We start from the raw sequence: 25,962 nt of genomic DNA on the forward strand, positions 1-25,962 counted from the left end.
GCCTGATTGGTGTCACAGTTAAGACCCAGCTAACACACCGGACTCCAATCACCTAATAATGATCTTCAGTTTAGAATTACATTTGATTAATCAGCAATCAGGCCCCCGAGGACTGGAGTTGCCCACCCCTGTGACTAGGGCATACAACTACTGATAACTACAGTACAATGACCTATAACCCTATATTAATGCACTCTACAAAATCCCTTTGTATGGAATGGGTCACTCTTGATGGGCTGCACCCCTCTCCGGTTTTTAACTCCAATAGCTGTCCCCGAAATCGGATTATTCTTCATCTAGTTTGGATTTTGGGAGAGATTGAGTTCCTGCTACATTTGATCTGAAAATGTCATGCAACAGAGGAATGCAGATTATCAAGAGAGAGAGAGAGAGAGAGATGGAGAGCGCAACCAGAGGAGATAGCATGGATGGGAATTGAGACTGAGTACAGGAAAGATGAAGTACGGAGTAAAGCCATTCTGGTTTGCCTGGTTGTGTGTTCTGCTCTCTAAACTATGATTTCACCTTTAGAAGTCAGTCGTGCCAATTGTGTCTTTGGAAACCGACATGGTTTCAGACATTTGAAAAAAATTGAGATTAAGAGCAGCATAACGGCCTAATCTGCAACAATAATGCGATTTTAGAAGGTATAAACATTGTCTGTCCTCTTTGGATTAAATAGACCTAGATTATAATTTGGTATTATATTTTGTAATAGCAGATACAGTAGAATAAATGATAATACATCATTTAATATTCACTAAATCTGTTTTAACCTTGATATTTTTAATGAAGCCTTTGATCCTGATATTATTCTGAATCCTATCAAACTATACATCATCAAATGGTGAATAGCAGAGGATATGCGTATGATATTCACTAACTTGTCACAATTGACATGCTGCCTTTGTGTGACAAGTCCTAATCAACACACAGTATTTCCTGTTCATGACCAACCCGTTGTATGCTAACAGGCAAGAGCTTCATCCTGATGTCATCCGCCAGTGTCACAAGTTCACGAGTGACTGGACTCCTGTGCACTTACCACAGGTCATATGGTCACTACGACTCCATGCTGCTCAATACAGTTTGGAGGCCATTTTGTTTTCTGTTGATGGGAAAAGGCAGCTAGACCACAATGGCCATTGCATGACGCACTGTACTACACATTCTCTGCCGCTGACAAATCTCAAACTGTGAAGATACTGCTCACACCCACAGGAAAGGAAAAATATGTCACACACTTTTCTGGTTGCAATTATCATCGGATGTCCAAAAATCCACTCAGACACTGACTGGAATCATTTTTGTTGGTGAGAGAGTATTGTACTCTCTGTGGGAGTAACTGGGTCTGGTTGACACAACATGGTTAACCAGCAGTCAATCCAAAAGTATCTGTTATAGTGTTGTACGGTTGAGCAGCCCCTAACACTGTCATGTTAAGCAACTAGCTGTATCTCAATTAAGGCAGCCTCCCTGCACCTCTCTGATTCAGGGGTTGGGTTAAATGTTGAAGACACATTTCAGTTGAAGGTATTCAGTTGTACAACTGACTAGGTATCCCCCTTTACCTTCCATTGGCTGACAGTTGGAAGAATACGTGACTCGTAGCCTGAGGCTTGCTAGAGTCTTTACTGTACAAACTAAAAGGTCATCTTATTTCACAAAACATTGCCATGTAGGGAATATTCCTTGACACTTTGTCTTTGTACACCAGATAAGATTCACAGCTTGAATTAAACTATTAATTTAGTACTTTCTATAACTTAAACACATTGCTCTCTCTCTTTCTCTTTTGCACGTTCTTTTCAGGATAGGCTTTGAGAAGCGTAAAACCGGACCATAACAGGACTGCAGTTCAGCGGAAGGAACCTAACAGACGGAGCGCTCGCTTTGGGCTCACCAGGGAAGGCCTGACCCCTCCATTGGGCGGATCGACAGCCAGGCGGAGGGGCCATGTGGTCTGCACGCCTGCTCCTCTTCGCCAGCCTGTTTGCGCCAGCAGCTCTGGGTAAGCCCGGGACGCCGTTGCCCCATTTCATGTGACTGTTTGTTTCAGTGTCTGTCTCACTATTTATATTTGCTAAACATTTTTCGTCTCACCATTTATATTTGCTAAACATTTTTCCCAAGTTTCATACTTTTCCGATGTCTCTTTCTTCCCTCTCTCCTCTGATCCCGATGTATCCCTCTGTTTCTGGCTTTCTTTTCATCTCTTTTTACCTCTCACTTTTACCTCTCTCTTTTACCTCTCTTTACCTCTTTAACCTCTCTCTTTAACCTCTCTCTTTAACCTCTCTCTTTAACCTCTCTCTTTAACCTCTCTCTTTAACCTCTCTCTTTAACCTCTCTCTTTAACCTCTCTCTTTTACCTCTCTTTCTCTCTCTTTATCGCTCTTTCTCTTTTATCTCTCTCTTTTACCTCTTTTACCTCATCTCTCTTTCTGTCCCTCTACCTGTTTCGTTTCTATGTATCTTTTAGTCTGTCTGACTTTATCTCACTGTTTTTCTCACTCTCTGGACAATAGAAATGGAAATTCTTTCTAGGAGTCATTTATCAAAGCCTTTGCATAGTGCGCGTAGGAAAGATAGTAAAATGTGTGCGAAAGAAAGAAATGACCAATACACTGGTCTCCTCATTATCGAGATCACTTCGCAGGCATTTTTTTTTATCCCTCTGAACAAATTGCAATCACCTCAGATTTGACCGTTTTCCTTTTGGCTTCTGACAATTGTTTCAGTGGAAAGTAAATTAAGTAATTTAAATTCAGCTTAAACTAGGGTTTGGGAACGGGGGGAGGCATTATGCCATGGTCCATAAACATGCTAATTTGCTACGGTGAAACCATTAACGGGGAGATTCAAAGCAAATTGAATTGCTTTGGTGCCTTATCTTTGGGCTGGGCTGCAGCTCGCTTTTAGCGGCACGCTAATCAAAACTAGCTCTCCAGCATAGTTTGTTTTGCAAAAATGTTCATTGGGAGTGGAGTCACGTGACTTCGACGTGTCAGGCACCTGTCTGTGTATTGCTCTATTGATCCGAAGGGAATAGAGGCATTATGAAGCCGTTAATTTACTGCCGATCTGACAAAAGAGCCCGGAAGATAAACTGTGTTGGACAATAGGTTGCATATTAAACGACGTGACTGCTGTGATGCCATAATTCTCTCTCCACAATGGAAAATAGAGATACAGATACACGAAGTATAACTCCCCGGTATTTTTATCAAGGCCAAGGTAGGAGAATTGTATTATTTTGTTATCCTTGAATTGGCTTAGTGTTTATTCTTTGGGGTGGGGGAAAGATCATGCATTACTAGATGCTGTCAGCAGACTAGTCCCAGATGTTTTGGAATGCTTCTATTTAGGGGCTGGTTTTAATGCTCACGTAGGGGTTTCTTTTCTCTCCACAGTCTCTCTTCCTACCCCAGGGGGGTGATGGAGATGGGTACTCTGGGGGGCACTGCCCTACTTTGGGATGGTAATCCAGTTACTGTCCCATGTTGCCCCCCCCCACAGACACGCACACACACACACTCTCAGTGTGTTCCGACCTAGCCCAAAAATATGCTCCAATCACACCCACATACTATCTGCTTCCCCAGATGGCACCCTATTCCTTATCTAATGCAATACTTTTGACCAGAGCTCTGCCATTTGGGACGCAACCTCGGCCTCCCCTGCTCACAGCTGCCGTGTGTGTGTGTGTGTGTGTGTGTGTGTGTGTGTGTGTGTGTGTGTGTGTGTGTGTGTGTGTGTGTGTGTGTGTGTGTGTGTGTGTGTGTGTGTGTGTGTGTGTGTGTGTGTGTGTGTGTGTGTGTGTGTGTGTGTGTGTGTGTGTGTGTGTGTGTGTGTGTGTGTGTGTGTGTGTGTGTGTGTGTGTGTGTGTGCGTGCGAGAATATTGTTCAGCTGGGAGCTATAGAAGGTAATTGACCATCCTGGCAGTTATGCCCGAGGCTTTCTACAGACATACACCCACACACATCTTATACACTGTAGGCCTATTCATGGTACACACACTATCTGACTCACTCACACAGTTCCATCTACACGGTATTTACAACTCTCACCATCTACATATTGTATGGTAATTCGTAACGCTCCCTGCAGCCGAAGTGAGATGTCACCTGAGGATATCCCAGCATCCCCGGCTACGGCTATCCATCAGAAATATGATAATGCTAATCTGATCCCATTGGATCCATACAAACCCCATCAAAAATAGTTTTGTGTCAATTTCAACGTGTCCAAGACAGACATCCCTTAATTAATCTCCTTTTGCCAGGGCATTCAGTGCTGTACACCAGGGCATCTCTGCGTTTGCCTAATTAATTAAACAAATTACTTTCCGCACTCATATTTGAAATGGGAAACTTCAACAGAGCCTACTCGGGCATGTTCAGTTTTGTTGTGAATATGAAGCGTTTGTGAAGCGTGTAATGTAATAGGTCTGCTCTGAGCGAGTGGGCTTACTGTCGGTGTAGAACCTCTATTGGTATCTGAATTGTACGAGTTCACACTAGTAGTTGTTTTTAGTTCTCCCTTTTCTTGTATCCCCGAGAACGTGATGCGAATGTCAACAAAAAGAACAAAGATAGCGCCAGCATCTTAAGCCAAAGAGAATTGAAGGTCATTAGATTTAAAGTTGGAAGTGAACTTTACTTTGACTATAATTGGTATGTAAGTGCTAAGAGCAAGAGTGAAACGCTGCATGTTTTAAGGAAATACTTGGACTCCTTTGGGGTTTCTGTAAGTGACTTTCAAGACTTTTACCTGATTGTGTTTTATACACAGTGAATAGGATATAACCCACAGTTCCAGCACATTGGTATTCATGGGCCAAATAACTTGGTGTATTGCTTTCAACACTTTACTATAACCATTATTTTTGAATGATTATTATTTTGAAATTGCACGGATGGTCACATTTGTGTCTCAGTACACCAGAGCTTCCTTCAGGTTGACAAAACAGTTGTCAATTTGATACCAGCTTAATCCATTTCTCTGTTGACTGAATGCAATGTTCCTTTGCTGTGTCAGTCTTTCTGGTTCCTTTCACCTATTGTCAACTCATAGGTGTCTCATTTCCAAATAATTCTTTGTTTTTGGATGAACTAAATATGCATGATCCTGGTCTCTTTGTACTGTATTCTAATGACATTTTCAAAATGTTGTAATTCCGCCAATATATCAAATAAAATTTTATTTGTCACATGCGCACTTTCAAGCCCATAACAAACAATGCAGTTCAAGTAATAGTTCAGAAAATATTTGAAAGTAAAAAATAAAATAGAGGCTATATACAGGGGGTACCGATACCGAGTCAATGTGTTGGGGTACAGGTTAGTCGAGGTAATTTGTTCATGTAGGTAGGGGTAAAGAGACTATACATAGATAATAAACAGTGAGTAGCAGCAGTGTTAAAACATTAGTGGGCAGGTGTCAATGTAAATTGTCTGGGTGGCCATTTGATTAGATATTCAGCATTCTTGTGGCTTGAGGGTAGAAGCTGTTATGGAGCCTATTGGACCTAGACTTCGCACGCCGGTACCGCTTGCCGTGCGATAGCAGAGAGAACAGTCTGACTTGGGTGACTGGAGTCTTTGACAATTTTGGTCCTTCCTCTGACCGCCTAGTAAATAGGTCCTGGATGACAGGAAACTTGGCCCCAGTGATGTACTGGGCCATTCATACTACCCTCTGTAGTGCCTTAGTTGGATGCTGAGCAGTTGCCATACCAGGTGGTGATGCAACGGGTCAGGATGCTCTGGACGGTGCACCTGTAGACTTTTTTCGAGGATCTGGGGACCCATGCCAAAACTTTTCAGTCTCCTGAGGAAGAAAAGGTGTTGTTGTGCCCTCTTCACGACTGTCTTGGTGTGTTTGGACCATGATAGTTTGTTGGTGATGTGGACCACAAGGAACTTGCTACTCTTGATCTGCTCGTGTGTTCACCCCTCCTCTTCCTGTAGTCCACGATCATCTCCTTTTTTTCCTCACATTAAGGTAGAGGTTGTTGTTCTGGCACCACACTGCCAGGTCTCTGATCTCCTCCCTATAGGCTCTCTCACCGTTGTCGGTGATCAGGCCTACCATTGTTGTGTCATCAGAAAACCTAATGATGCTATTAGATTTGTGCATGGCCAAGCAGTTGTGGGTGAACAGGGAGTACAGGAGGGGATTAAGCATGCACCCCTGATGGGCCCCCGTGTTGAGAATCAGCGTGACAGATGTGTTGTTGCCTATCCTTACCACCTGGGGGTGGCCCGTCAGGAAGTCCAGGATCCAGTTGCAGAGGGAGGTGTTTAGTCCCAGGGTCCTTAGCTCATTGATGAGCTTTGAGGGCACTATGGTGTTGAACACTGAGCTATAGTCAATGGACAGCATTCTCTCATAGGTGTTCCTTTTGTCCAGGTGGGAAAGGGCATTGTGGAGTGCAATTGAAATGGCATTATCTGTGGATCTGTTGGTGTGGGTCTAGGGTTTCGGGGATGATGGTGTTGTGAGCCATCACCAGCCTTTCAAAGCACTTCATGGCTATCGACGTGAGTGCTACAGGGCGGTAGCCATTTAGGCAGGTTACCTTGGTGTTCTTGGGTATTAGGTATTACAGTCTCGATCAGCGAGAGGTTGAAAATGTCAGTGAAGACACTTGCCAGTTGGTCCGCGCATGCTCTGAGTACACGTCCTGGTAATCCGTCTTGCCCCGTGGCCTTGTGAATGTTGTCCTGTCTCAAGGTCTTGCTCACATCGGCTACGGTGAGTGTGATCCACAGTCGTCCGGAACAGCTGGTATTATCATGCATTTAGCTCATCTGGTAGGTATTGTGTCACTGGGCTGCTCACGGCTTTTTTCCACTTTGTAGTTCGTAATAGTTTTCTGGAGTAGTGGGCGGCTTCTTGAAAGCGGCAGCTCTAGTCTTTAGCTCAGTGTGGATGTTGTAATCCACACCTGTAATCCATGACTTCTGGTTGGGATCTGTACGTACGTTCAACTTGGGGACGACTTCGTCGATGCACATATTGATGAAGCCAGTGACTGATGCGGTATACTCCTCAATGCTATTGGATGAATCCCGGAATATATTCCAGTCTGTGCTAGCAAAACAGTTCTGTAGCATAGCATCCGCGTCATCTGACCACTTCAGTATTGAGCGAGGGTGACCCACTCGCCGACAAATTCTCACAAGGCACCCCGATCTCCACCCTCTGTATATCCATCTTCGTGCGAATGACAAGGATTTGGGCCTGGTCTCGGAGAAGCATTATGTCCTTCGAGTTGGACTCATTAAAGAAACATATTCTTCCAGTTCAAGATGAGTAAATCGCTGTTCTGATATCCAGAAGATTTTTTCGGTCATAAGAGATGGTAGCAACAACATTATGTACAAAATAAGTTACAAACAATGGGGAAAAAAACTGACAAAATAGCACAGTTGGTGAGGAGCCCATAAAACGCCAGCCATCCCCTCCGGTGCCATTTTCTAACTGCCTGGCATTTTGGTATCAGGCTCAGGAGAGGTTTTTTTCTTGTCTACCATACCTAAATGATGAGTAGGAGCCATTACCTGGTTCCTACTCATCCTTGAGTAGAAAGGGGCTTTCATGTTCTCGTGGAGTCCATTGTGTGCCTCCGCCATTGCCAAAGTGCTGTCAGAGCTCAAAACCCGAGTGAAACAAATGACGGTAACATTAAGCAATGTCGGGCATTTGAGCTCGCAGGGTTAAACCCCCCAAATGAGTTAGGAATCCTCCCATTGCGGCTCCCTCTGCATAATTCGGTAAGCATCGGGTGATGCCATTTAAAATTGCTTGTGGTGGATGGAATAGTGTTTAATGAGGACGCATATTGACAGCAGGGTCAAGTGGCGGAGGATGTTGATTTACATTAGGTGGAGTAATGTGTGGCGACTGGCGGACTGGGAAGATACATATTACAGAGTGATCCTTCAAACGAGCACAAGGCGCAAAAATGCTCTTCTACAGGGTTTCCTGCCCAAACCACCAGGGGTTGGGCGAAAATTGGCAAGTGAGCAGGTGGGTGGGGACAAACATACGCCAAGCAGAGACGATGCATTGAGAACGAGAGAGCGTGTCACTTCATCAATTTGCATAATGAAGTATTTAGCTCGGCAGATAGATCTGTGTATCAACCCCACGCCAGATGCTTAAGCCAATACTAGCAACAGCATGAAGCTATAAAACACTGACAACCCTTTACTTATCTGGCTAATTTGCATGCAATGGAAAAGCTAGGATAGGATATGGTAGGTGTTACAATCAAACAGGAGAAGCCTGATTTTCATACCGCTCATAGTTACACAAATCTCCCAAAGCTTTATATGATTGGCCCTGTAAACTCTTCCAGCGCCACACACCATATTCACACACAGGCACGATGTGGGTGGGGGAAAAAAGGCAAGGCTGTCCTCTATCCCCTTTCCTGACGATATGTCACCACGGCAACAACAATTTATGTCCACCTCTGATGGTCATACAGTATGCTTGCCTAATTACAGGGATTATCTGCAGTTAGGCACTTCTCATGCAAATTGGATATGGGGTTAGACCTTGTGCACTTTGCATGGGCTTTTTCATTTGAATCTCGATGAATCTGGTTTCATAAGAGCATAGGCCACTGTAGATTGGGAACTTTTTTTTCTTCTTTTTTTTGTACAGAGGTGCATTTTTACTTCCTGGATCCAATATTGATGTTAGCCAATCATCATTGATTGGTCTGTGGTGTTGTTTAGAGACATGGGACACTTAAGCGCCAACGTGATACAACTGCTATGATGGCCTGCTGAACAGGTTCCCCTATGTCCACTGAGAACCAAGGAACATCAACTCAAGGACACAATTTGTCCTTGGCCTATTTGTTTTAAGGGTGTGCTTTTTTTCCGCCCAAGTGTCGACCGAACAGCATAATATGACCATATCAGCTAAATAGCCACAAAAGGCACAGTACATTAAGATTCCACATTTAGCATGTCATTAATCAAATCCTTGCTTTTGTTCTACAGTATATGTGAGCATTGATTTGAGTCCGGTATTGTTAGCTGGTTGTATTATCCCACCTGGGGGCAATTGGTCCACTGAAGAGGACAATGATAATGTCTTCCTAATGGAGCTCAGAGGACAATGCCAACCAATCAGTCAATCCAAACTGCTTTCCCCAGCTCTCTCATTTTTACATGGCACTTTACCACTTCACCACCGAGGGAGAATTTGAGCTTTTTTTTTCTTCAAAACCGAGAATACAAGGTATATAATTACATTTGCCTGAAACTAAAGTTCAAAGCGGGGGGGGGGGGTAACGGTGGTCCAATTACGAAGTGAGACGCTTATACGATCTCTCCATCTCGCTCTCCCCTCTTTCCTCTCTCTCTACTCTAAGCTTAGTAGAAAGCAATGGGTGAATCAATATATGAAGTATTGTAAAGTCGGCATTGGGACCGAAGACTGGGATCAAATGTTACAGTGAGACAGATTAGCCCCAGTAGACCCTTGATGATAAGAGAATGAGAGAGGGAGAGAGGGAAGGAGGGATACTGGAGATGGCCTTCAATGTGGCACAGTAGCCTTGGAGGGAATTCAATACAACCCATTGACAAAAGAAGGGCTGTATTATAGAGAGAAGCTGCGGCCTCCTTTGGGAAGCTGGCCCGGCCGTTCTATTTCCTTATTAATTGTGCCCGAGGAAAGAAGGGAGAGGGAGGATAGCGACAAAGATATACACAGCTTTCTCTCAAAGGAGGCCCTTCTCCCTCCACATTTTGTTTGAAACAATGTCAGGGTCAAGACGATTTGAGGATATATGTACTTCTTAAATGGACGAGTGGAACCTTGAAAGGGATCTAAGAAAGGCACACACTTCCTCGACATCACAAACTCCCCCATAACCCCCGTCCCCTCAGTCTTTGAGGTCACAGCTTGCCCTCAATCCCATACGGAGTTGTCAGGCCCCTGGAGAGATTGTCAACTTAGCCATTGATGGATGCCCCTGTGAAGTCACGTCCCACTGTCCTCCCCTAAGTTCACCCGGGCCCATCTTAAGGCTGTTGGCTGCATGTTTGTTGGAGTAGGAAGGAATGCTCTCCTCCCCCACCGACCCTCACCTCCCACCTCATACTGCACACACCTGGTCACAGTACAGTACACGTCAAGGAAGATGAGACGACAATAAATGAAGTGCTCGGACATCCGGTATCTTTATGTATTTACTTTGGAGATGTTCCTGAAGAAGTTTAAGATGTCAGTTGTAGTCGTTTTTTTATTTTATTTTTGTGTGTGCTGTGTTTGTTCTGTCAGTTATTTTAACTGTGGAAAACCACTAAGATTTCCCTGGAGATAAATGTGACATGGAGGGATCCCACAAAAGACTGACTGTGTCAAGTGAGAAACATTGCAGGTGCACATTCCCCAGTGTCCCCCCCCACCAACACACACACTCCGATCACTGGCTCTTGTTCAGTGGCATAGGGGACTTGAAGGGGATCCTTTTTCACTGCGATAATGCAGTCCTTTCTACTTCGTGACATGGGCTGGAGAGAGCAGTGGAAACGGTAGAGAAGGATGTCACTCTGCAGTGCAGCATAAGCGTTTTGGCACGAGATGTCTCTATCGGTCCTCTGGAAGGGACACGCTGTAGACTGTGTGTACTCTGCTCATTGTTGAGTAAGGGCTCATATTAAGTGTGCAGACCTTTTTAGTGGGTTAGTGCTGCTTTTCTTATTGATGCTCAATGCCGTGTTTTTCTTTACAATATTACATTTACATTTACATTTAAGTCATTTAGCAGACGCTCTTATATTATATGCATATTTAGGTTCAAGTATTGTACCCAGAGCCATAGGTATTAGCGTGAAACGTTTTCACCTCGTGTTTATACTTCTCAAGTGAACTGCATGCCCACAGTACTGTGTACGTCTGACGGTCGTCCAGAATTCCAAACTTTTGACTCGTCTTCCCATTTCACGTTGCAGTTAATTTATTAACACACGTGGAGGGCAACATCCCTTTCCATGCATATTCAAAGTCCTGCCTCTTGTCTTCACATAATAGCCTTGTGTGTGTGTGTGATTTTAGCTTTCATTTTAAACATGGGAAACCAAAAGGAATCAGAGGGTTCACTGAGTGCTGTTGCTATTGTAGATGTAGCATAGCAACCCAGGTTGATGGAAGCAATGCCACACCATTTGCGTGCACCGTGGCATGCTCGCTCAATAAGATGACCTGCTCTCTGTGGGCGGTCGAAGAGCTAGGTATCGACGAGTTGTCGCCTCCGCCACCCCCTCCCCTCCTGTTTCTCTCCTCTCATCTTTTTCAACTCTCCTCACCTCTTTTATCTTCCATCTTTCTCTCCTTTAGGGTGTCGCTGTATGATGGGCAGGTTCTTGTTAATAATAATCTCGCGGAGGGCTCCGCCATGCGATTCAATTAACTGCTCACGCTGCTGTGATCTCTCGGCGCACCGACAGAACAGGAGCTTTTCGTCACCCAGCACATGTTTTAGATGTTACGCTACACATGCTGTAGCTACACTATCCTATGCTAGCTAGCTAGCGCCATTGTAGACTACAGTAACCTAGAGAGACTCTAGATTAGCACTGCCCTCATCGTCCTGGATATAGACGGGCGAATGAAGACCTTTTGTAAATCTCGGTTAAATGGGGCCACCATGCATGTATGTTTGGGGGAAATGTCCTAGAAAGCCTCCCTTGGGGGAAGGATATGTGTCCTCAACCCCCCTCCATGGTCATTTACTGACCCAGAGGGATAGATGAAAGGGAGGGAGGGAGACAATGAATGGTGCCACTCTGTACATAGCCTACTGTATGAAAGCTACGCTAGCATCTTCCATGTAGTATACGGCTATCCTATCCTACCCCCATTACTACAACACCCAGGCTTCAATAAAATGCACCCCCTCCCCAAAATATTTTCACATGACCCTCCCCTTGATTACCACCACAAATAACATTAACTGGATCAACCCTGTGTATATAAACATGGATATCGATTTGACAACTTCAGCATGCTTTTGTGGCAGTCCAAGCAGAGCTATGGAACAGAAGGTTGAGGATTAGCCGAGCTAACTCTCCCTGCTTGTGTCCTTACATACCTTAAGGGAAGAATTCGGCAGTACCTGTATGGTTAGTGAGAAAGTCCATATTGCAAATGTACGGTCCCTTACTAGACGTCCGAAATCGTTTGTAAAATTCGCGGACGGCGTCGGGCCGAGCGGCAGGGCCGGACCTACCAGGAAGTCATCAAATGAACGTTGTCGGACATTCGGTTTCCGTTTTACAAAAATAATAAGATTTATGTCATTTTTCCCATGTCCCGGAAATTCCCACAAGAGGGCATAAGCAATCATATGGCTATTGCTACAAAACATCACGATTCACGACGGGGCCTTATCTCGAAAACTGAAAATATTTAGAAGCCGAAACTCGGTGAGCGTAGGGGCGGCATAATGGGCAGTTGGCCCCGAACAAGATGGCGTCTAGGCCTCAACGGTTTTTGAGTTATGGCCATTTATCTGGGATTAAAGGTCCAAAATGAAAATAGAGAAATTATTTTTCCACTTCACGTCAAAGTCAAGGAGCCTCCGGTGTCAATAAAAAAAGAACCAGCCATTTATCTATCGTCATTTAAGAGAAATCGCATAACGACACCTTGGTGATGTTCACGGATAGGTGTTTTTTTTTTCAACGGTTACAGATCCAGTTGCAGGTTGTTCTTACGAATCTTTTAAAGTGTGCTGCGGAGCTCTGCGAGATTTCTGTGATTTTCTATGATTTTCTGAAATAACACACACTCACTAAACCCTCCGTAAATAACTCAGTTCTTAACGTAAAGACTTAAAACTCGGGATTCTGTAAAGGCATACCCCAATCATGATATGAGTTTATTTATAGCTTCCTGTGCCAACCGGAAGTGCCTTTAATGGTGTCACAGTGGCAGTTTCCATGGGTTAAAAAGGTCAGATCTTTTCAAAACTTCATATGTGTGACTAGGTAACCCTCATGAACTGTAAATCAGTCATTTCTCCCAGCAGATGTCAAAGAAAAGCTCTCACACGCACACACAGCAAGGATGGAGTGAAAAAGTGTGGTTCTTAAAGACACAGAGAGCAGGCAATGGCATAAACATAATGTCTAGGCCGTGCCGAGTTCAACGAGATATCCCGCTTGACCGTAGCTCGCTCGGTCTGAGCGCAGCGACCATTAGAAAAGTAGGCCCAAAATGAAGCCTGCCCCACAACGTCATTTGCTTTTGGGTGACAGTGAGAGAACCGTTAGGGTGAGAAGCACAATTCGACCTCAGGTATGTTCCTAAGGTCCTTCCGATCCGTGCAAGCCTAACGTTGACAGTGTGGCATTAACCCTTAATAGTTAAAAGATGGTGTTTACTTCAAAAAGTTTGCATTGATTTCTCTCCCCATAGGAATACATTGCCTTTACCCCTAAATTCAACCTGAAGTCTATATGGGTTATGAATGCCGTATGAACCTGTCTTTGGTAACAGTCCATCAGGCCAGTATGAGGTCTACCTGTGTTGATTCTAAGCTTCCTGGACCAACCGGAAGTGGTTAAAATCACCCTAAAAGTGTTTTTCCATTACCTGCCTGCAGTTTGATAGACATAGTGCATTCAACCCTGTGTAAATCAGTCAATTCTTAACGTAAGGACTTAAAACTCAGGATTCTGTAAAAGCATAGCCCAGTGAGGATATGTGTTGACTTATAGCTTCCTGTGACAACCGGAAGTGCCTTAATTGGTGTCTCAGGGGCTGTTTCGAGGGGTTAAAAAGTCAGATCTGTCCAAAACTTCATATGTGTGATTAGGCAACCCCCATGAACTGTAAATCAGTCATTTTTCCCATAAAATTTCAAAGGAAAACTAAATCACACAGACACACAACTTGGAAGGAGGGACGTATTGGGGGTTGTAGAGACAGACAGTGCCTCCAATAGTTAGCTTTGTTCGAGCTAAAAAAGAACCGTCAGACCTAGAGTTCAAACTTTAGAAACCTGTTCTAGGCCTCGGGTCGATAGTGCGTGGTGAGTTAGGTGGCTCTAGAAGGTTCTCGGACCGAGAAATAGCCTCGTACATTTGCAATGTCTTCAATTCATTTTGACCATTACGAAAATGGCGACATTTAGAAAAGTCTCAGAGACACAAGACTAGGTGCATTGAAACCGGCTCGGGCCATAGAGACGGACCCCAACGTTTCGGTCCGATAGCTCATTCAAGGACCCCATAGCAAGGCATTGAAAAAATGGATTTTCAGCACCAATTAGGGTTTTACTCGGGCACCAAAGGACCTATCGAGCCGAAACTCGGGATTCGGGGTCGCCTCACATAGGCCTTCACATAATGTCTGACCTGGACCCGCAGCTAGAACGTAACTATGTGTTTTACGTTTTTATTATGTTTTAAACTAATGGCGCTGTGAATTATGGGCCTGCTCTGACATATGTGATAGTTGGCTTCTAAATGAGTTGGAAAAAGTGGGTTTGGTGTCAATTGGTATCAGTTTGGTGTCAGAATGACATCTAATTGACTGGTGGACACTGACTTGCTAGTTGACTTTTGTACATTAGCAATATGTTTAAACGGAGAGGGACCATCACCAAAATGGCATTCTGAAATCAACACAAAAAATGGCATCACCATAGTCTCCAGGCTGTGCAGAGTTCAACGAGACGCCCCGCTTGACCGTAGCTCGCTCTGAGTGCAGCGACCTTGAAAAAAAAGAAGGCGCAAAAGGAAGGCTGGCCCTCAATGTCATTTGCTTTTGGGTGACAGTGAGAGAACCGTTAGGGTGAGAAGCATAATTCGACCTCGGGTACGTTCCTAAGGTCCTCCCGATCCGTGCAAGCCTAACCTTGACCCTGTGGCATTAACCCTTAACAGTTAAAAGAAGGTGTTTACATCAAAGAGTTTGCATTGACTTCTCTCCCCATAGGAATACATTGCCTGCACCTCTAAATTCAACCTGAAGCCTATGTGGGTTATGAATGCCTTATGAACCTGTCTTCTATGACAGTCCATCAGACCACTATGAGGTCTACCTGTGTCGATTCTAAGCTTCCTGGAGCAACCGGAAGTGGTTAGATTGACCCAAAAGGAGTTTTGATGTACATAACCTTCAAAGGTGAAAATGACTACATTCAACACTGTGTAGATCGTAGATCAGTCAATTCTTAACTTAAAGACTTAAAACTCAGGATTCTGTAAGTTTCTATGTCAGTCAAGACATGGGTTTACTTATAGCTTCCTGTGCCAACCGGAAGTGCCTTTAATGATGTCACAGTGGCAGTTTCCAAGGGTTAAAAAGGTCAGATCTTTTCAAAACGTCATATGTGTGACTAGGTAACCCTCATGAACTGTAAATCAGTCATTTCTCCCAACAGATGTCAAAGAAAAGCTCTCACACGCACACACAGCAAGGCTGGAGTGAAAAAGTGCGGTTCTCAAAGACACAGAGAGCAGGCAATGGCATAAACATAATCTCTAGGCCGTGCCGAGTTCAACGAGATATCCCGCTTGACCGTAGCTCGCTCGGTCTGAGCGCAGCGACCATTAGAAAAGTAGGCCCAAAATGAAGCCTGCCCCACAACGTCATTTGCTTTTGGGTGACAGTGAGAGAACCGTTAGGGTGAGAAGCACAATTCGACCTCAGGTACGTTCCTAAGGTCCTTCCGATCCGTGCAAGCCTAACGTTGACCGTGTGGCATTAACCCTTAATAGTTAAAAGAAGGTGTTTACTTCAAATAGTTTGCATTGACTTCTCTCCCCATAGGAATACATTGCCTGCACCCCTAAATTCAACCTGAAGTCTATATGGGTTATGAATGCCGTATGAACCTGTCTTTGATAACAGTCCATCAGGCCAGTATGAGGTCTACCTGTGTTGATTCTAGGCTTCCTGGACCAACCGGAAGTGGTTAAAATCACCCTAAAAGTGTTTTTCCATTACCTGCCTGCAGTTTGATAGACATAGTGCATTCAACCCTGTGTAAATCAGTCAATTCTTAACGTAAGGACTTAAAACTCAGGATTCTGTAAGTTTCTATGTCAATCAAGACATGGGTTTACTTATAGCTTCCTGTGCCAACCGGAAGTGCCTTTAATGATGTCACAGTGGCAGTTTCCAAGGGTTAAAAAGGTCAGATCTTTTCAAAACTTCATATGTGTGACTAGGTAACCCTCATGAACTGTAAATCAGTCATTTCTCCCAACAGATGTCAAAGAAAAGCTCTCACACGCACACACAGCAAGGCTGGAGTGAAAAAGTGCGGTTCTCAAAGACACAGAGAGCAGGCAATGGCATAAACATAATCTCTAGGCCGTGCCGAGTTCAACGAGATATCCCGCTTGACCGTAGCTCGCTCGGTCTGAGCGCAGCGACCATTAGAAAAGTAGGCCCAAAATGAAGCCTGCCCCACAACGTCATTTGCTTTTGGGTGACAGTGAGAGAACCGTTAGGGTGAGAAGCACAATTCGACCTCAGGTACGTTCCTAAGGTCCTTCCGATCCGTGCAAGCCTAACGTTGACCGTGTGGCATTAACCCTTAATAGTTAAAAGAAGGTGTTTACTTCAAATAGTTTGCATTGACTTCTCTCCCCATAGGAATACATTGCCTGAACCCCTAAATTCAACCTGAAGTCTATATGGGTTATGAATGCCGTATGAACCTGTCTTTGATGACAGTCCATCAGGCCAGTATGAGGTCTACCTGTGTTGATTCTAAGCTTCCTGGACCAACCGGAAGTGGTTAAAATCACCCTAAAAGTGTTTTTCCATTACCTGCCTGCAGTTTGATAGACATAGTGCATTCAACCCTGTGTAAATCAGTCAATTCTTAACGTAAGGACTTAAAACACAGGATTCTGTAAAAGCATAGCCCAGTGAGGATATGTGTTGACTTATAGCTTCCTGTGCCAACCGGAAGTGCCTTAATTGGTGTCTCAGGGGCTGTTTCGAGGGGTTAAAAAGTCAGATCTGTCCAAAACTTCATATGTGTGATTAGGCAACCCCCATGAACTGTAAATCAGTCATTTTTCCCATAAAATTTCAAAGGAAAACTAAATCACACAGACACACAACTTGGAAGGAGGGACGTATTGGGGGTTGTAGAGACAGACAGTGCCTCCAATAGTTAGCTTTGTTCGAGCTAAAAAGAACCGTCAGACCTAGAGTTCCGAAACTTTAGAAACCTGTTCTAGACCTCGGGTCGATAGTGCGTGGTGAGTTAGGTGGCTCTAGAAGGTTCTCGGACCGAGAAATAGCCTCGTACATTTGCAATGATTTCAATTCATTTTGACCATTACGAAAATGGCGACATTTAGAAAAGTCTCAGAGACACAAGACTAGGTGCATTGGAACCGGCTCGGCCCATAGAGACGGACCCCAACGTTTCGGTCCGATAGCTCATTCAAGGACCCCATAGCAAGGCATGGAAAAAGTGGATTTTCAGCACCAATTAGGGTTTTACTCGGGCACCGAAGGACCTATCGAGCCGAAACTCGGGATTCGGGGTCGCCTCACATAGGCCTTCACATAATGTCTGACCTGGACCCGCAGCTAGAACGTAACTATGTGTTTTACGTTTTTATTATGTTTTAAACTAAAGGCGCTGTGAATTATGGGCCTGCTCTGACATATATGATAGTTGGCTTCTAAATGAGTTGGAAAAAGTGGGTTTGGTGTCAATTGGTATCAGTTTGGTGTCAAAATGACATCTAATTGACTGATGGACACTGACTTGCTAGTTGACTTTTGTACATTAGCAATATGTTTAAACGGAGAGGGACCATCACCAAAAGTGACATTCTGAAATCAACCCTAACGAGCCATGGAGATGAACCAGAATCACTGCCCAGCTATCCCGAGTTCATCGGGCCAGTCAATTTCACATTCCTGCAGGATTTTATAGCATGACAAATTCGTGATGGTACCTGCCCATTGAACCATATTGCAAATGCACAGTGACTTTGCAAAAGTGAGAAAACATAAACAAATGGACATGATGAAATCAACACAACGAGTGATGGAAATGTACAACTATCACTGCTCAGCCATCCTGTGTTCATCAGACCAGTCAATTTTGCATTTTTGAGCATGTCAAATTTCATATGGTAAATGCACATTGAAACATATTGCAAATGCGCGCGCACTTGCAATATGATTCTATAGTGTAAAACATCACCTAATGGACATATTTTTGAGCATGTCAAATTTCATATGGTAAATGCACATTGAAACATATTGCAAATGCGCGCGCACTTGCAATATGATTCTATAGTGTAAAAACATCACCTAATGGACATGATGAAATCAACACAACGAGTGATGGAAATGTACAACTATCACTGCCCGGCCATCCTGTGTTCCCATAGCGAGCATTAATATCAGAATGACCGGTAAATGCATTTACAACCATATTTTTATTTTTGGGTTACCAGTTGCACAACAATGCACGTGCATTTGCAATATGATTCTATAGTGAAAAACATCACCTAATGGACATGATGAAATCAACACAACGAGTGATGGAAATGTACAACTATCACTGCTCGGCCATCCTGTGTCCATCAGACCAGTCAATTTTGCATTTTTGAGCATGTCAAATTTCATATGGTAAATGCACATTGAAACATATTGCAAATGCGCGCGCACTTGCAATATGATTCTATAGTGTAAAAACATCACCTAATGGTAAAACATCACCTAATGGACATGATGAAATCAACACAACGCATGATGAAATGTGAAATGTACAACTATCACTGCTCAGCCATCCTGTGTTCATCAGACCAGTCAATTTCACATTCCTGCAGGATTTTTATAGCATGAAAATTCGTGATGGTACCTGCCCATTGAACCATATTGCAAATGCACAGTGACTTTGCAAAAGTGAGAAAACATAAACAAATGGACATGATGAAATCAACACAACGAGTGATGGAAATGTACAACTATCACTGCTCGGCCATCCTGTGTCCATCAGACCAGTCAATTTTGCATTTTTGAGCATGTCAAATTTCATATGGTAAATGCACATTGAAACATATTGCAAATGCGCGCGCACTTGCAATATGATTCTATAGTGTAAAAACATCACCTAATGGACATGATGAAATCAACACAACGAGTGATGGAAATGTACAACTATCACTGCCCGGCCATCCTGTGTTCCCATAGCGAGCATTAATATCAGAATGACCGGTAAATGCATTTACAACCATATTTTTATTTTTGGGTTACCAGTTGCACAACAATGCACGTGCATTTGCAATATGATTCTATAGTGAAAAACATCACCTAATGGACATGATGAAATCAACACAACGAGTGATGGAAATGTACAACTATCACTGCTCGGCCATCCTGTGTCCATCAGACCAGTCAATTTTGCATTTTTGAGCATGTCAAATTTCATATGGTAAATGCACATTGAAACATATTGCAAATGCGCGCGCACTTGCAATATGATTCTATAGTGTAAAAACATCACCTAATGGACATGATGAAATCAACACAACGAGTGATGGAAATGTACAACTATCACTGCTCAGCCATCCTGTGTTCATCAGACCAGTCAATTTTGCATTTTTGAGCATGTCAAATTTCATATGGTAAATGCACATTGAAACATATTGCAAATGCGCGCGCACTTGCAATATGATTCTATAGTGTAAAAACATCACCTAATGGACATGATGAAATCAACACAACGAGTGATGGAAATGTACAACTATCACTGCCCGCCATCCTGTGTTCCCATAGCGAGCATTAATATCAGAATGACCGGTAAATGCATTTACAACCATATTTTTATTTTTGGGTTACCAGTTGCACAACAATGCACGTGCATTTGCAATATGATTCTATAGTGAAAAAACATCACCTAATGGACATGATGAAATCAACACAACGAGTGATGGAAATGTACAACTATCACTGCTCAGCCATCCTGTGTCCATCAGACCAGTCAATTTTGCATTTTTGAGCATGTCAAATTTCATATGGTAAATGCACATTGAAACATATTGCAAATGCGCGCACTTGCAATATGATTCTATAGTGTAAAAACATCACCTAATGGACATGATGAAATCAACACAACGAGTGATGGAAATGTACAACTATCACTGCCCGGCCATCCTGTGTTCCCATAGCGAGCATTAATATCAGAATGACCGGTAAATGCATTTACAACCATATTTTTATTTTTGGGTTACCAGTTGCACAACAATGCACGTGCATTTGCAATATGATTCTATAGTGAAAAAACATCACCTAATGGACATGATGAAATCAACACAACAAGTGATGGAAATGTACAACTATCACTGCTCGGCCATCCTGTGTTCATCAGACCAGTCAATTTCACATTCCTGCAGGATTTTTATAGCATGACAAATTCGTGATGGTACCTGCCCATTGAACCATATTGCAAATGCACAGTGACTTTGCAAAAGTGAGAAAACATAAACAAATGGACATGATGAAATCAACACAACGAGTGATGGAAATGTACAACTATCACTGCTCGGCCATCCTGTGTCCATCAGACCAGTCAATTTTGCATTTTTGAGCATGTCAAATTTCATATGGTAAATGCACATTGAAACATATTGCAAATGCGCGCGCACTTGCAATATGATTCTATAGTGTAAAAACATCACCTAATGGACATGATGAAATCAACACAACGAGTGATGGAAATGTACAACTATCACTGCCCGGCCATCCTGTGTTCCCATAGCGAGCATTAATATCAGAATGACCGGTAAATGCATTTACAACCATATTTTTATTTTTGGGTTACCAGTTGCACAACAATGCACGTGCATTTGCAATATGATTCTATAGTGAAAAACATCACCTAATGGACATGATGAAATCAACACAACGAGTGATGGAAATGTACAACTATCACTGCTCGGCCATCCTGTGTCCATCAGACCAGTCAATTTTGCATTTTTGAGCATGTCAAATTTCATATGGTAAATGCACATTGAAACATATTGCAAATGCGCGCGCACTTGCAATATGATTCTATAGTGTAAAAACATCACCTAATGGACATGATGAAATCAACACAACGAGTGATGGAAATGTACAACTATCACTGCTCAGCCATCCTGTGTTCATCAGACCAGTCAATTTTGCATTTTTGAGCATGTCAAATTTCATATGGTAAATGCACATTGAAACATATTGCAAATGCGCGCGCACTTGCAATATGATTCTATAGTGTAAAAACATCACCTAATGGACATGATGAAATCAACACAACGAGTGATGGAAATGTACAACTATCACTGCCCGGCCATCCTGTGTTCCCATAGCGAGCATTAATATCAGAATGACCGGTAAATGCATTTACAACCATATTTTTATTTTTGGGTTACCAGTTGCACAACAATGCACGTGCATTTGCAATATGATTCTATAGTGTAAAAACATCACCTAACGGAGATGATGAAATCAACACAACGAGTGATGGAAATGTACAACTATCACTTCTCGGCCATCCTGTGTTCATCAGACCAGTCAATTTTGCATTTTTGAGCAAGGTCAAATTTCATATGGTAAATGCACATTGAAACATATTGCAAATGCACGTGCACTTGCAATATGATTATATAGTGAAAAACATCACAAAATGGACATGATGAAGTCAACACAACGAGTGAATGAAAGGAACAACTATCACTGCCCGGCCATCCCGAGTTCATCAGGCCAGTCAATTTTGCATTTCTGCAGGATTTTTGAGCATGTCAAATTTCTTACGTCATTTGGCCCACAAAAAAATCCTTATGCACAATTTAAAAAAATATAAAAAAATATGATAATAAAATTGGACAAAAGTATATTCATACAGTTCTTACACATGTGTAATTGACAAAAAAATTGAAAGAATTTCAAAAACGGTCCAGAAAGCACTTTTTTAAGGGTGTGTGAAGTTTTTACAAAATTTTGACATTTTTGACTTTTGACTTTTGACTTCCTATGAAATCATATTGGAATTGGACAAAACATATTCCTTATGCGCATGTAAAAAAAAAAAAAAAATTATGATAATAAAATTGGACAAAAGTATATTCATACAGTTCTTACACATGTGTAATTGACAAAAAATCGAAAGAATTTCGAAAAACGGTCCAGAAAGCACTTTTTTATGGGTGTGTGAAGTTTTTTACAAAATTTTGACATTTTTGACTTTTGACTTTTGACTTCCTATGAAATCATATTGGAATTGGACAAAACATATTCCTTATGCGCATATAAAAAAATTAAAAAAATTATGATAATAAAATTGGACAAAAGTATATTCATACAGTTCTTACACATGTGTAATTGACAAAAAAAATCGAAAGAATTTCGAAAAACGGTCCAGAAAGCACTTTTTTAAGGGGTGATAAGTTTTTGAAAAAAATTTCATTTTTTCAAAATTTTACTTTTGGACATTAATTTGGGTTACATATCCAATATGAAAAACCCCGGTGGAGCGCATTTGCCCCCTGTTGAATTTTTAAAGTGTTACAACTGGCAATTACCATATGGCATTTGCAATACACTTTGGATGAATCAACGCCGAATTGGGTGGTATTGGCCAATGTGTATATGGTTTGTCCGATGCCAATGACATGCCATTCATTTTTGTCCAATACAGGGGGTATTCCCTTACATGAAGACCAGAGCCGCCTTTAGACAATGATCAGCTAGGGGGAAATCAGAGTTTATACATTTTTATGCTATATTTATAATTTATATCAAATATATGCAACAATTTTCCACCAAATGAGATCTGTGCCAAAGCACTACACCTAACCAATAGTCCAGGCATAACTACATACCGATGACTTTGAGCGCTTCATCATGGTTTACGTTTTCAACACCCCCAATCAAATAGACATAGTCTATCTCAACAAACAGAAAAAACATCCATTCCTACTCCTTGTCGAAGGATTGGCTTGACAATCTCCGAATGTCATTGAAGGCTTCGTTTTTTTTTTGTGTGACGGATATCTCTTTTCGATATCTCTTTCGAATGTGTGCAGGTAGCCTACAGGAGACCTTTGAAGTACCCTTTTTTTGCATACATAAGGTTATACATATCAAAAGTTAAACAACAAATATTTCGGCGATATTTAAGCGTTCGGTTCTAGGTCAAGGAACAACCACTCCGATTGGAAAGGAGTCAAGCATGTTAAGCTTTTCTGAATAACTGGGCCGGCTGGTAGCATAGGCCTATGTGCCTACACTATATAGTACGACATGTGAGAATGAGGATCGGCAACAGACAGCAGCACATCCGTATCGGAGGTAAAAATACAGCCAGACTGTCCTGCTACTGTGACTTTGCAAACTTTCTAATCTGTCGAGTTGACTCACAACTGATCCAAATTAAATGAATAGAATGAAACATTTGAATAACAGGGCTTTTGCAACATCATTCAAATGAAATTGTACAAAACTGCAGTTTACAGTCTTGTATAATAATTGTACTCACAATAATTCACATGTTCATTGCATTGTTGTGGTGTAGGCTAGTCTAGGTAGGATAATGTTATTGACTTTAAGGACGTGCAAATTTAATGAGCTATGTAGTGGATACAATTTTTTTTTTTAATTAAGGCGAAACAACAAAACAACACTTTTTTTACTTAACAAAAGTTATACCTGTTGTAATAATACTAAACATCCTTTTGTACAACAGCTAGTGACCTCACTGAGAGATTTTAGCTGTTCGGTATTGTAGCGGTATATGGCGCAGGGAAAACAACTCCGGTTGCTGGAGTGAAAGAAAACACCCTACGCTTGGTGTCAATAGGGTTAATCTACTTGCTGGGAATTGTAACGTGGTTTATATAGCAAGGTTTACTACACAGCCCCCTCCTTCGACTAATCAGCCCCCTAGCATGTCCGAGCCATGCGTTCTGATGGCTGCATGGCCGCCATCCCACTTCTGACACCAGTGTAGCAAACGGCAGGACAAGGAAGTGAAACCGGGTCACTGGCGTGAAAGGCAAATACCTTATGCATTGTGCCAATAGGGTTAACCCACTTGGTGGGAATTGTATCATGTATAATGTAGCAAGGATTGTGACAGTATAATGGTTTTGTTATGACAGTCACAAGGACCAGTGCATGAGACCCAGTCAGGGTATCCCCCTAACCCACTATTTGTGTCAGGTGTTGGAGAGCACCATTTGAAAGCATGTCCAAGGCGAGATATAGTCACAGTAGTTTTGTGTTAGGGTAGCAATGTTTTTGTACTGCACATGTGATGTCAGAGTATTCAAAACAAATGTGCACCCACCCAGTTGATAAATCATCATAAAATCATTCTGCCAGATAGGCCTACTTTGAAGTCAACATTTAATTGGGAAGGTTTTTGAGGAAAAATGTTGAATGATTGTTTCAGCATGTATTGTGGATTTTATAGCACCGATTGGCTATATTTATTACTTTTAGAAGTGTATACTTCAGGCTGACTACTAGCATCTGTTGAGTTGCAATGTCCCATAAATTGAATATCCAAATCAACTCAAAGTATGTATGAAATGAGTTTTGCACCAACACAATTCAAAAGGAAGTCTACAGCAAAAATACATCTTTGTACTTTTTGCGATTCAGAAATTCCTCTTTTGATTCCCATAATTTGATTCACAGAGCTTTAACCGAACACCAACTACCACATTACAATGGCGAAACACGTCATTCAATTGGTTAAAAAAAATGGATTAAAAATAATTGTTTTACATATTTTAGAAATGTTTTGACTATTTTGAGATGCGAATAGGGGCACCCGATATATAGTAAATAAAATGTGTATGACTTAAACAGCATCGATATGGGAACTTTTTGAGCTGCGTCTCATGCCTTGACTGTTATTTCGCAATGACGCACCTGGCCTCCGCTGCCAATCAGCTATTCTATGTTCTTGTGGATTTATGTAGACAATTAGTGCAGATTATAATTATTTTACGTATGGTATGATTGCTAGTTAACCTATTGCAGATCTGGACAAACCATCCACCTTCCGCTATTGCCACTGTTGATAGAGGGCAGGATAGAGTTGACTGTATAGTAAGTGGGCAGAAACAAATAGCGCATAAGGGAAGTACCAAAACACCTGATAGGGGAGGAGCACGCAAGCAGATGAGGAATTGCGGCTATATGAAATAAATTATATAGTAAAACCGGTAGAATGTAATGTAAACCAAGGAATTATTTTTACTTTACCCAATTTAAAAATCACACAAACCTCCCCAAAACAAAAATGTTTTGTTAGACAACCTATTTTGGACCACCCCAGTAAATTTCGAACTGTCTCTTAATGTTTTGCCTCTGTAGGATCCATTTCGTCACACAATACGTTATTGTGCGTCATTGCGTACCCTCAATCTCTTAACAGTTCAGCAGTTTGCTAATCCAGTTGCATCTGATACAGTTACCTATTTAGTTATGATATAAATGTTGCTATGTGCCTTAGTTAGTAAATTAGGGCATATGCATGAAATCCCATTTTAATTTACGTAAACATAACTGCTTGGAGACATAATTGGTATTAATTCATGCTTTTTACCCCTCGGCTAATAAACTGCAGCAACAATTGCGTTCGACAGGAAGAATGTGGAATACATAAATGACCTAAGCTTATCATGGAGGCTACTGTACGTTATTTGCAGGAAGCTCCAATAAAGTATGCTTATATCTCAAGGGAAGAAGCCTGCTGAATCTGAAGTCAAATGAGTTTCTATGAGGATACATCAGTTGTGAACTTCGCTTTGGTGCCTCTGCGACTTTTCATGCTATAAGCAGCAGAGCAAGCCAAAATTAAAGAGTCTTTTTCTTTTTCTTACTTTAGCGTTCCCTCAAACTCTAAAACAAAGATATTGCCACATTTCTCATACACATGCAGTGTCTTC

General features: G+C 42.1%; 1 protein-coding gene across 4 annotated transcripts in view; it reads left to right on the top strand.

Annotated features, from left to right (window-relative positions):
- LOC118368775 (adhesion G protein-coupled receptor L3) overlaps window positions 1–25,962 on the top strand; it is a 362,805-nt gene that overhangs the window by 112,099 nt on the left and 224,744 nt on the right. For all 4 annotated transcript variants that reach the window (XM_052497230.1, XM_052497228.1, XM_052497229.1 and 1 more), the window contains exon 3: window positions 1,813–2,011. In XM_052497230.1, the coding sequence (XP_052353190.1) occupies window positions 1,957–2,011 (55 nt within the window). In that variant the 5' untranslated portion in view covers window positions 1,813–1,956. The remainder of the gene's footprint in view (window positions 1–1,812; window positions 2,012–25,962) is intronic.

The sequence above is a fragment of the Oncorhynchus keta genome, chromosome 35, assembly GCF_023373465.1.
Source record: "Oncorhynchus keta strain PuntledgeMale-10-30-2019 chromosome 35, Oket_V2, whole genome shotgun sequence".
Lineage (NCBI taxonomy): Eukaryota > Metazoa > Chordata > Actinopteri > Salmoniformes > Salmonidae > Oncorhynchus > Oncorhynchus keta.